Source organism: Peromyscus maniculatus, chromosome 19, assembly GCF_049852395.1.
Source record: "Peromyscus maniculatus bairdii isolate BWxNUB_F1_BW_parent chromosome 19, HU_Pman_BW_mat_3.1, whole genome shotgun sequence".
Lineage (NCBI taxonomy): Eukaryota > Metazoa > Chordata > Mammalia > Rodentia > Cricetidae > Peromyscus > Peromyscus maniculatus.
The window spans coordinates 12,660,369-12,673,732 of record NC_134870.1 but is presented as its reverse complement, the minus strand read 5'-3'; the positions used below and the strand labels follow the sequence as shown (position 1 = coordinate 12,673,732).

Below are 13,364 nucleotides of genomic sequence, written 5' to 3'. Positions count from 1 at the left end.
TTTGTGTGCGTGTACATGCATGTGTGCCATAAAAGACAATGCTGTGAATCTTTAGTGATTTTGTGGCTGATACTGATAAGCAAATTGTAATTGCCTATCATAGAACATAACTGATTTAGAATGTCAACAAATGGTTAATAAACATTTTGGTTTGCCCTGGATGAAACACTGAAGATTCAAAGGTAACTAAGAACATTTCCCACACAGAAGATGTACCTACAGGAATCACTCCTTACAAGTATTGATTAATCAGCCATTCTGATTTAATTATGCTAATATCTCTGAGTATCCTTTAAAGTATCCCTTTAAACATATTAGACAATGAGAAAGCATCAAACTAAAATGATGTATTTAACAAGAAAAGCATACCTAAGGAGTTGCACCTTATTGATGCCTAACTCCCATCCTATCATAAAATCAGTAAGAATTTCTCAGAATAATGGAAACAAAGAAAACCAGATTCTGTTTGTATGAGGTAAAACATACCATAGGCATTGGGTGTGGGGGAATGTGGAAACCTAGTGCAGTGGGAACTCCATGGAATCTATGAGTGACCCTAGCGAGAACTCCTAGTAATGGAGGATATGGAGCCTGAACCAGCCATCTTCTGTAACTAGGCAAGGGTTCCAGTGGTGGACTGGGACACCAATGCAGCCTACAACCTGTCCTGCCTGCAAGATGTGCTGGAGTAATGATGGCACAGAACTTGTAGGAGTGGCCAACCAATGACTTGTTCAACTTAAGAACCATGCCATGAGAGGGAGCCTATGCCCAACACAGCCTGGATGGCCAGAAACCAGAGGCTGAATAGCCCAGAGACCTAGGATAGAACGAAACAACCAGCACACACACACACACACACACACACACACACACACACACACAAAAAAAAAAAAAAAAAAAAAAAAAAAGAAATGATTTCTAAAGAGATTCTGCCATACTCATAGATCGGTATCTAGCCAAATTGTTATCAGAGAGGATTCACCCAGCAACTGATGGGAGCAGATGCAGAGACCCACCGCCAAACACTTGGGAATGGAGCTCAGGAACCCCAAGGAAGATGGGGAGGAAGAAATGTAGGAGCCATAGAGGTTGAGGACACCAGAAGAACATGGCCCACAGAGCCAACTAAGCAGGGTTCATAGGGGCTCAGAGACTTACGCAGCAATCATGGAGCCTGTATGGGTCTGACCTACATCCTCTGCATGTATGTTATGTTTGTGTAGCTTGGTGTTCTTGTGGAACTCCTAACAGTGTACAAGAAGCTTATCTGTAGTGACAGAGAAGATAAAATAAAAACAATGCTAAACAACAACAAAACTACATTGTATTGTAAGTTGCTATGTGTACATGTGTATACATATGTTGTTATTGTTGTGTGTGTTTATACATATGGGTGTGTATGTTTGTGTTTACATGCACTTATATGTACAAACATTTGGAGAGCAGGAGTTAATTTCTGATGTCTTTCCTCAGACTGTCCACCTGTTTCTTGAGACAAGTGTCTCATGGGGACATGGGGGTCACTGTTTATGCCAGGCTGGCTAGCCAGTGAACCACAATGATCTACCTGTCTCTACCTTCCTAGTGCTGGGACTACAAATATGTACCATCACACTCAACTTTTAATATGCGTAATGGGAATCAAACTCAGGTCTTCATGCTCATGGGGCAAGCACTGAGTTATTACTGCAGCTCCCCAATTATTTCTCTTATAGTGGCATAACACCCCAGATCGTCAATGCTACTCCATTTCCTGGAATAGCTGCATAGAAATAAAACAACAGACCCAGAAAATGAAACACAGGAAAGACCACAGAAAAAAATATAAGAGCAAAAGGCTTGTGTGGGCCAGTCTTCACTAATGGACTTATTGCTAATCACGTCATATGTCAGAATGTAAAGTATCAGGCAGGGTACACAGATAGCTGTTTGAGAAACAGTTGTAAAAAGTCACTTTACAGATAGAGAAAATGGATTATCTGGCACCAACAAGAACGTACAGTTTTTAAAGAGCATGGCTGCCTTGTTCCAATGTACATGTCTCTGATGATATAAATCAAAATGAGCTCGTTAAGATGAATAATTGGGGGAATACCTTTAATTGTATTTTTATTTGAGAGGGAGCTTGTTTTTCTTATGAGATCACACTCCTTCTCATCTTTATCGTTATTATGGAATTTTGCTCTTGTAACACAAGAGAAGTTAGGAAATGATATGTAATGGGGGAACTTTATCTGCACTGAAAAGCAAACTTTCTCTTCCCCCGTGGCTCAGAGCTGTTAAAACTGACTAAAACCCATTTATCCATGAACTGAGTTCACAGTTCAAGGAGGGAGATGTAAGAAAAAGAGGCCCCTGATGGATAAAAGAAGTGGAAGTAATATCTAAGTCTTGTTTGAAGGAGTGGGAGGGAGTCACTTGGAGAAGACAAAGGGGGTGGTGGGGTGATGGTAACCAGCTGTTCTCCATCACGGGGCAGCAGAAGAAAGGAGAAAATTGTTTTAATTAAAAGCACAAAGACTCAACATAAGGAAATCCTTCTTTGCTATAAAGGTTATCAAAAACACAGAGGGAAAAAACCTAAGAGGGCTGGATTTGAAGATTCCTACCCTCCCTGGACATGTTTAGGAAAATGTCTCCTTAAATGGACTAGGTACAAGAAAAGTCACAGCAGAATGATCTTTTGAAATCTCGTTTATTTCTCATGAACTGTGAAATCCGTGGGCAGGGATAAAAGCATGAGGAAAGGGAAGCAGTGTGGGCAGAGGAAGTTTGACATCCCACCAATGGTCATTTCTCTGAAGAGTATTCTCTTCCCTCTGTACTGTCTTCCATATGTAGCTAAAACAACACTATTCCCACATACTTAAGTTTCTGCAGCCCACCAAAGTAGAGCAGGTGCCTCCACTGGTTAACAAGCTGTTGATTAAAATGCAGAGATGTTGGATAAGGGACAAGTTTGTTTAACCCAAGGAAACCAGGTGGCATGGTACAAACCCTGAAGGAATTTCTTTCTCATGCCAACAAAATTCTCAGGAAGGGATGCCAGGCAGACAGTGGCAACACTGTCTCTTCAGTGACCAACTGGAAGCCTGCCTACAACACCTTGCATATCCCACCCCCCAAATTAAAAAAAGCCACATGTGTGTAGACACTTAGCATCTTGCAAAGTAACACAGTGGGACACCACAGGCAAATAGAAAAACAAGACCCTGGGGTAGTTAATCTTCATTGTTAGCTTGATTCAATTTGGATTCACTTAGGAGATACACTTATGGGTGTGTCTTGTAAGGGTGTCTCCATAGGAATTTAACTAAAGAGGAAAACCTGCCTTAAATGTGGGCTGGACCATCCCATGGCCTGAGATCTGGAGTGAATTAGAAAGGAAAAACTGAGCTGAGCACCAGCATTTATCTTTGTCTTCCTGACTGTGGGAGGAACATGAACAACCGCCTTGTGTTTCCTGCTCAATCTGTGAGCAGAAACAAACCCTTCCTTTCTTAAGTCACCCTTTTCGGGCATTTTGTCACAGCGACAGGAAAAAGTAACTAATTCAGTGGGTAGATCTAGTTACTCCAGTCATTCCCCTTGCACCCCTGCTACCCTCCGCCTCCACCCCTTCCCAGTGTGAATATGCTATATAATTAGGACACACTGTGTGCACTCCTCCAGCGGGCCTGCGCCTTCATTAGGAACTCTCCCACTTTCTCCACGAAGCTCCTGGTCTCTGTGTGATTGATGCTTCAGCAGAGATCTTACCCATACACTTGAGCCATTTGAAAGCAACTTTCACTTTTGATATTAAAAAAAAAAGAACCCCTCCAACTGTAACCTTTGAGCCAATGAAAACAAAGAGTGAGCTGAACAGAGTTTCATTAAGTTAACATAACTCTGCCAAGAATCACACAATCAGAAACCCACTTATAAAACTGGCTATAAAGAAGAATGAAAAGGGGTCATATAAAATTCTTGAAATGGTGAAATCATTATATATACTGGGATTTAAGGTCTAAACAACATTGGATATATGTTCCTGTTTTTCTCCTTGCCCCTCCCTTTCTCCCTTCCTGCCTTTGTTCCCCCCCTCTCCTCTCCTCTCCTCTCCTGCCCTCCTCTCTCTCTCTCTCTCTCCTCTCTCTCTGTAAATGGAGACTTTAAAAATACTAATTCCCTGGCCTTAGTGTGGCTTCCTCTCTGAAGCCATTAGAGCTAATAGCAAGCAGAACTTTTTTTTTTTTGATCTTTGTAGATGAAAATTATACATTCTCCAGTTTCCTCATTAAAAGAAAGGGGTCAGCTTGCTGTTTATCTTAAGCATGAAATATATTACAGCTACAAAAGAGACACTTTTTTTCTTATTAATAGCAACTTTTAAGTAGAGGATGAAGAGGGTAAAGACTGTCTACTGGTGATATTATTTAATATAAACTATTATGGGCTCTGCAAGAGAGTAACGTATTGTAAACCAACTTAACATGTGAGGAAAGCTATGATATACCTCTGTATTATGCTCAAAAATAACTCAGACACAAACACACTCATAAATCTCTGCCTAAAATAGACCATAAAATTCATAATATTTTCTTTGTGTGACACAGATCTATACTGATACAGGCATAGCTTGTCATGGCTTGTCAACACCGATGTATCAACCGATTCACCTGGATCACTCTTTGATCTCCAGAGCTTAGCTTGTAAACTTTGAGCAGTCTACTTTCTCAAGTCTGTGTGTTCAATACTTGTTCATATGAGGGACACAAAAGTCAAAGAGACATGGGCAGAGCCATAGTTCTTTGTCCCATAAATCTCACAGCCAAAATTGAGAACTGTTTCAACAGAACTTTAATAAAAGTACCTTGGCAAAGCACCTGCCATTTTCTAAGAACCTGTTCTTGTGGTCAGCTGACTCCAAGAGAAGGTTTAAGCAGGACATCAGTGATATGAACGCTACCACAGGAACTGGCATTCAGATACTATAGACTGTTGCTTGGTATTATTTTACCCCTAAGATTTTTTCATTTTATTTATTTATTTATTTATTTATTTATTTATTTATTTATTTATTTATTTATTTATCTATTATCAGCTTGATACAGTATAAATTCTTATCCTAATATTGAAATGTTTCATTGAGGCTTGCCCAGTAATTAAGTAAAAAAAAACCAAAACTTATTCTAAGCCACAGTCATCCTAGGTTCCCCCCTTCTATATATATAGCCTCCCTGGTTCTGTGGGTTGCAGTCTGATTGTTCTTTGCTTTATGTCTAGAATCCACTTGTGAGTGAGTACATACCATGTTTGTCTTTCTGGGATTGGGTTACCTCACTCAGGATGATTTTTTTTTTCTAGTTCCATCCATTTGCCTGCAAATTTCATGCTGTCATTGTTTTTCTCTGCTGAGTAATACTCCATTGTGTATATGTACCACATTCTCTTAACCCATTCTTCAGTTGACAGGCATCTGGGTTGTTTCCAGTAGATTTATTTTTAAGTTAAGTATATGTGTACGTATCTCTTCATGTTAGTATAGGTAAGAAGAGGGTGTCAGATTCCCAGGAGCTGGAATCACAAGCACTGAAGAACAAACTCTACAGGATCAGTAGGCACTCCTAACCAGTGAGCCATCTCTCCAGCCTCAGTTTGCTATCAGTCAATGTAACACACTTCTTCCCAGGTATCTTTGTTTCCCTCTCTGATGGTGCAACAATTAATCTTTATTAATTTTAAATAACTCGGTGATACCAGACTGATTCTTTCAATTGTGCCAAAGGTATCTTACCAATCACTGATTATTATTCCCCTAGATACTTCTCAGTCTCTACACCAAAGAAGCAATGGGAGGGGCCACAGATAGAACAGGTAGTGGGTCCATCTCTCCTCCTCCTCTGCTTTTCTCACCCTTTTCTCCCTTAGATCCTTATCCACACATGTGGAAAACTTTCTCAGGGGGATGATCTGAACACCTGAGGGCTCACATTGGAAGGGCAAATCACCTCTACCACTAGGTAATAACTGTTCCCTGCTTTTCCAGGCAGCACATCAGAATAGTGAGAACCTGGCTTTTGGTGTCGGATACACATCTGGGTTTGGATACAATCTGAGAGGTCCCTAAGACTGTTCTTTGTGATCAAATCAAGCAAGAGAACCTATAAATACTATCTGCATCAGAGGAATGCTGTGAATATCAAAGTTCGTGCAAGTTCATGCAATGTGGACTATTTGCAAAGGCTGGCTGGCATCATCAGCTCTCAATAGATTTTCACTCTCTAGGTTTTCCACACTACACAGGGTACTTTTGTGGATAGGAAATATGCTTGTCCTGCAAGAAGCAATTATGGTTTGCAATAAGATACAAAGGTGGGTGAGCCAAGGAGTACTCAAGGAAATAAGCTATTTACTATTCTTTCAGCGATTTCCCCAAAGCAATTTCCCTAATGCAACTTCAAAGGAGAGGCCAGGAAATCTAATTTGGGTCACATTAGCTGGATATGTGCAGGTCTGAGCTATTCTGTGAAGTACCTAATCACATGTCAAATTAGGGGAGTCTGCTTATCCCTGCTTTGACTTAATTACTGGCTGAGGTCTCCTTCCCTATCTTCTATCCCTGCCCTAAAATCCTTGTCTCCCCTGGAATTCTGGGTCAGTCACTAGAAAAACTTCTGCAATCTCAACATTTTCTCCAAATCATTACTTTGCTTCTTGATTGACAAATCTTGGCTCTCTCCCATGTACACCAGGACCCCAAGATACTGCGACACGGTAGACTTTTGTCTTTTGCACATATCTTGTACTACTGGGCCTCGGAATAGGGTAGGTGACCTATGTGACCCTCACTGCCTCTTTGGACCATTCTTCTTCCCTGTTCCTTACTTGACCCCAGTACTGCGTTTTGTGCCATCAGAGCATATGTATCCTGAATGACTCACTCTGGATGCATGTAAAAGTTCATTTACTCATGGATCTGTCCAAGTCCAACCTGATGAACCCTAAGTTTACTGGAATTATCTACAAGGACACAGGTGACTCAAAGGCAGTTAGATCACAGAGTAAGCCCTTCACAGCCAGCCATTCACCTCTTACAGAGTGGCTGCCAGACTCTTACAGAGAAAGGGACCACCATTGTGCTCTTACTAGGCTTGATCGGGTGGGCACTGCTCCTGGGTTATCACAGCTGGTCTACTTAAAAGTAGCCCGGCCAGTGTCCAGTCCAGGTGAAATAGGTATGCACCAATCACTAACTCCTACTCTTAGCTACATGTTCTGGCCAACTCCAGGGTACCTTCCATTTCTGGAAAATTTTAGCTCTTACTTGGTAAACATTATCCATACTATTTCTATCATATTTTTGGCTTCAATATTCAGGATTACTCTTGAATCCCATAATCAGGGACTCTATCAGTTTTTATATCTTTGTTCTAATTTAAAAATGGTAATTTTTCCTCTAGGTAAACCCATCCATCCAAGGCACTAGTAACATCTGTCTTAAACACTATGGTGACCATAAATCTCTCCTCTATATACCCTCCATTCCTTCATTCCTATGTTGAATCATCAGCCACACGACAAGACCTCAATGGCAGTCAAATCTACCTGTGTACATGTTCAGTGGTCCGAACGTAACTGTGAGAAATCACAATAGGAATGCTGTTCTAGTACACTCAGCATTGATAAGCTTAGGGAAATGGCCTTAATGCTATCAGATGCATGGGTTGACCTAATCTTCTCCTTAAATCTCTGAGCATGCTTCCCCTCTCCAGCCTTTGGCTACCAAACTGACATCCTTTCCTTAGAAGAAGTTGAAGCAAGAAGGGCCTTCTTTGGGACCCTCCCATGTCTGTGTACTCACCCACTTGTCCTTCTACTCAAACAGCCTGACTTTTCTACTGACTGCTTTCCATCACGCCTGTGCCTTTAGCTAAAACCAGCTTCTTCATCTGCGCAGGTTTTCATCTTCATCAACATTCTCTCCTCTTGTTAAGCACATGGCAGTGCCCATCCCTCCCACTAGATCCATTTCTCCTCCACTGGGATTTTCCTACCAGTAAACACACAATGATTCTAATGTTTTCTCTTCATTAAACAAAAAAAAGTAATTTATCCATTATATCCCCTTTCCAAGTATTTTCCCACTTCCTCTTCCTCCCCTTCAAAAATCCTCGAATCCTTGAAACTGTCTGCAGTCCTTCCAGGTTTCCTTCTCACTCTCAAGAACCCATCACATGCAGGCTGTGATCAAAGTCCCCAAGGCTGTTTCTGTCCTCACCGAGTGCATCAACAAAGCATGAATCTAGTAGAAATGTATTCTTCCTTCTCTCCTCCATGGTTCCCATCTCTCTCCCCCCATTTCCCTCCCAATTTCTGCTCTTCTCAGGACAATGTTTCCAGCCCAGATTGGTGTCAAACATCCAGGTAGATAAGGATGACAATGCACCTGATCTTAATCAAAAGCTAAGCAGAGTTGGAGTGGTTAGTGCTTTTATGGGAGGAAGTATGGACATTTTTGAATCTCTGTCTTCTAAGAAACACATTGTTTCACCCTTTTCTAGAGTCTCTCCAATCTGTAGACAATCAAGTGCCCTCCTTGAGATCATGAACCTCCTTTTACTTTCTTTTTTTGAGATTTACCTTTAGTGTCCTCAACCAATTCCATGTCTACAAATGATTCCAGTCAATGGAAAATCTCCAGGTGTCTATTCTCCGCCCGATCTTTTCCTGGCAATTTGGTGACCATTTAACACAACTACCTGAACTATAAAATACAATCGCATGTCCCACACCCCCAACCTGAGCTCCTGTTCAATAAACCTCCCCCAAGCCAATTATCATTTGGAAACCCAGCATTCTAGTTGGGACAGCTACTATTTATCATCAACCTGACATGATCGAGAATCACCTCAGAGACATGTCTTTGGGTATGCCAGTGAGGAAGTTTCTTGATGAGCTTAACTGAGATAAGAAAACCCATCCAAACCAACTGGTTGTACTATTCTATGGCTAGAGTCTCAGGCTGAATTAAAAGAAGCAAGTAAGCCAATCCCCAGCCTTCATCTCTCCTAACAGTAGATGCGATGAGACAGCCACTTCTGGCTCTTGCTGCCATGACTTCCTTACCCCGGTGAACTGTACACTCAAACTGTGAGCCAAAATAAACTCTAAGCTTCTGCCCAACAACAATAAATGTAACTGACACATAAGCTAAGGTATTAAGAATGCTCGTCTTTGATTACTCACATCCAAAGTCTAGATTCACCCTCAACTCCTTTATCTTAACTCTACATTTGTGAGCAGCTGCTGTTGGATCATCCCTCACATATATCCAGAAACTAATCACTGTCATCCCATCCATTGCTTCTCTGTCCTTTCCAGTGTCCTCACCTCCCCATCCCCCAAAGGTGACAAAAGTCTCCAACTGCCCTCCCTATTTTTTGCCCTTTTCTCCCAGTTTCCTTATACTTAGTGATCTTAGCAGAATCCAGTTGAGGCTATTGTCTTTCCACCTTAAAACCATGCAAGGGTTCAGTATCTCATGTAAAACACTATCTGGATACCTGAAGATGCTATATAATGTGGCTGTATGACTTTGCAATTTACTAAAATCCCCTCTGTGCACCCATCTCTTGCTGTTTGGGGAACATTCCTGGTACTCTGCTACCTCAAGGCCTTTGGAATTGCTGTTCCCTCTACCCAGAACTCTCGGGCCTTAAACCTCTGCTCTCTCACTCCATGAAGGAGTTTATTGATTCCTCAGTAGACACTTGCTTATTCATGTCCGAGTATCAGTTGTCACCACTGGACAAGAACAACTTTTATATACTTGCTTTGTAATTGTCTGTCAAAGTACTCAATTTTCACTAGCAAGCTGCTTTATTGTTTACTGCTGGTGAGAACTGTGCTTGGCTCATAGAAGATAGGAGCATATGTTGAGAGAGAGTATACTGACTGTGTATACTGTCATACACTCAATCAGCACAACATTAAGACTGACTCAGGCAGACTCTCCTCCACCGTGTATGAACACAGGAAGAGGCCATACTAACCAGTTCATCCAGGATGCCAGAGCTGCGTTTTTCTGCCTTGCCAGAGGACTACCCTGGCAGTAGGAGGAGGGCTCAAAAGGGAGAGAAGTAGGGACATTGAGTCAAACGCAGGATAGTAAAAATGTATGGAGCACTGTAGCCTTTCTGGTAAGACATAATCTGTTTCACACGCATGTCTGCAGTTCAAATAGGAGTGAAGTAGCACCCAGCTTCTAGGACCTCTAAGAGGCACAAGCAGTTCAAGGGCTGTGGTGTTCACTACGCTAGGAGCAAAATGAATGACTCCTGTTGTTACTGAAATGCAATATTTCTACAAGGTTTGTTTGCCTAAAGATAACTTACTAATTCCTATGAGTCCACAGATGAGACTTTAATTCTACAGCCTTCCTCCCCAGTCATCATATGTGGGCAGTTGTGGGACCAGCGAATTGGCTGGGAACCAGCACAGTGGCTTCTGTGAAAGGAAAATCTAGCTGACATTGTCTTGATTCTGTGAGTTACAGTGACACTATCTAGCCTTAACTTACGAGAACCAGGGCAGTAAGAAGAACTAGAACCACCAGTCATAAGATGCTGTTGATCTTAGGCCACCCATTGAAATAAAAGCAGAAACACCAAGCAGGAATCCTCTATCACTATATGGGAGGAATATGCAGATTCTGGTAACATCCAAGAAAGTTATTCAGGGAAACTGTTTAAAATAACAAAACAGGAAGGATGTTGGGGTTTTCTTTGATGCTAAGCTTTTATATACAAAATGATAGATGATAAATCTTAAGTGATAAAAAAGTAGCAGAAACATCGCATCTGTAACGGTGGAGAAAGCAAGTAATGACTTGACACTTGAATGACAGATACAGCTTTTAAGAGAGCAAGGGTGTGTGAGTCACTCACCCCTATTCTCCTCTCCGTTGGCACTGGCCTCTGCCATCTCAGTGCCATCCAGGTCTGGGTCACACACTAGATCCAATGTTCCATCCACTGGGCATGATGACTCCTCTTTCTGTATAATTTTGAAAACAAACAACAACAACAACAAAAGATTTATAGAGGTGTATTAGCAACTGAATAATATCTTTAGAATCCTGAAGTATTATCAGAGTTATATCTAATTCAGAATTGTAATATTGATTTTTTTTTTACTATAAAAGTTACTCCTTTGGGTGGAAGATGGGAAAACATTAAAGCATTGAGAAAAAACCATCACCGTGGTTAACGTCTCCGGACAGTCTTCTAAAATCTACACACAGGGCTAGAGACATGTCCCAGTGGTTGAGAGTACTGGCTGCTCTTCTAGCAGTCCTGAGTTCAATTCCCAGCAACCACATGATGACTCACAGCCGTCTACAACTGTAGTTCTATGGGATCGAACTCCCTCTTCTGGTGTGCATACAAGCAGACAAAACACCCTTCTGCATAAAATATATAAATAAATCTTAAATAAACCTATACAAAAATATGTCCTTTTGTCATGTACAGATTGCACTTTTTCCATCTTATGTTCCGTCCCTTATAAAGCAATGACAACAGAATGGCAACTCAGAATTTTGACCAAGAAATGAGACACCCAAGAGACTATCAAAAACAAATGAAAAAAAAATACAAGCAATTTTCATGAGCTTGTGTTATTTTCTAAAACACACAATGTGACAAGAACAGAAGGTGTCCCTACTCACACAAGACTTTCTTTGCAGGTGTAACTCTTGACATTAAAAACAAACATATCAAAGGAAACTCATGAACTTTATCTTATTATACATCACTTATTAAAGCAATAACTTCTTTTTAACTTGGGTAGTCTACTAAAATATACTAGCTTCAATTATTCTAGCAGAGTATAATTATTCTGGTAGATCATATTCTCAATTGCTTTAGCAAAAGCTGCTGTCCTGAGGAATTTTCTGTTCTAGATGCCACTTCCCATTCTCAAGAGCAATGAGGAGTCCACCAGATAATTAAGATTCGTTCATCCAAAACATATTCTAATATTTTATCTATATAGCTCATATTTTTAATTTTTCTTTCATTCTCTCTCTCTCTTTTTCTTTTTCTTTTTTGAGACAGAGTTTCTCTGTGTATCCCTGGCTGTCCTGGAACTCACTCTGTAGACCAGACTGGACTCAAACTCATGGAGATCCACTTACCTCTGCCTCCCAAGTGCTGGGATTAAAGAGTGTACTACCACTGCCAAACAAATGTTTATTTTCTATAGCTATATTCTGTTTATATATCTATACAACATACATTCATTATTGCTTTCAAAAACCAACTTCTTGAGCTTACTATTTGCTACCACACTGAATCTATGATTTAAATCAGTGCAACTTCAAGCAGAAGGGGAGATTTTCTTCTTTTTATAGAAGGCACACAGGTGCAAAGTGTACATAGCTGACTGTAATAAAGTCAAGAAGTGTATGGTCACTGTGCTCACCTAAAACTCCCAGCTGATGCTCTGTGACATGCTTCCCTATTAATTTCAAAGAATCAAGAAGTTCCAAGGAAGCCACAGCTATTTTTTATTACCCCATGTTATGAAGTGAAACCATGGTTTTACTTAAAGAAATCCATCACTGTTTATGCTCCACACCAAATCATTTGTGTGGGAGGTGAAAACCTTCACAAGCACAGAGGTCTTTCATAAAGATCTAATTGTGTTTACCTTTATATATTTAAAAATATGTGTGAACCACAGTAAGAATACACACAGTATGCAAAACCATTCAACTTACTTTGAGAGCATAGAGGCCTGACTTTCCAGGGATTTTGAAGAATGTCCCATCCCCTATTCGAGTGTTAGTGTGAAGCATGGCATTCAGACAGGCTAAGGGAGAGGTTCCACTAGAAAAAGAGAAGTGTGCAAAAAATCAGCCCAGCTGAGACACAACGGATTAAGCCAAACCATTCTCTGAGTCTGAGAAAAAAACAAAAAACAAAAACCACCTCCTTACATGCCATTTAAAATACACTGCCACCCTTGAAAACATCTACATTACAATAAAGAGCCAGTCCAGCTTCCCCAAAGTTAATCAGATTCATCTGTTTTACAGGCTTCAGGCAAAAAGTCTCCCAAACTCAAATTATGCTTTTATTCACAAAGCGACCAACACTGTACTTTAAAGAAACCAAAGCTCAAACTTTTATGTGGTGTTATTTTGCAAAATAACATGATGAAGCCTCAGTTTTAAAATATTACAGACAACTTGGAAGTTGCACTTGAGTGATCAAAAAAAAAAAAAAGTTCAAGGCCTGCTCCATCTTATAGGTTGAAAACAACAAAAGAATAATAAGAAACCAGGGGAGAACTGATTTGAAATTGTAAGTATT

The 13,364-nt window shown here is 40.6% G+C and overlaps 1 protein-coding gene across 1 annotated transcript in view; it reads right to left on the bottom strand.

Moving 5' to 3' along the window:
* Positions 1-12,878, bottom strand: part of Asxl3 (ASXL transcriptional regulator 3) — a 109,158-nt gene extending 96,280 nt beyond the window's left edge. Inside the window, exons 1-2 of the mRNA XM_015987193.3 lie at positions 12,770-12,878; positions 10,935-11,043 (exon numbers count right to left, since the gene is read on the bottom strand). Coding sequence (XP_015842679.3) covers positions 10,935-11,043; positions 12,770-12,847 — 187 coding nt within the window. The 5' untranslated portion in view covers positions 12,848-12,878. The remainder of the gene's footprint in view (positions 1-10,934; positions 11,044-12,769) is intronic.
* Positions 12,879-13,364: the final 486 nt, after the last annotated feature.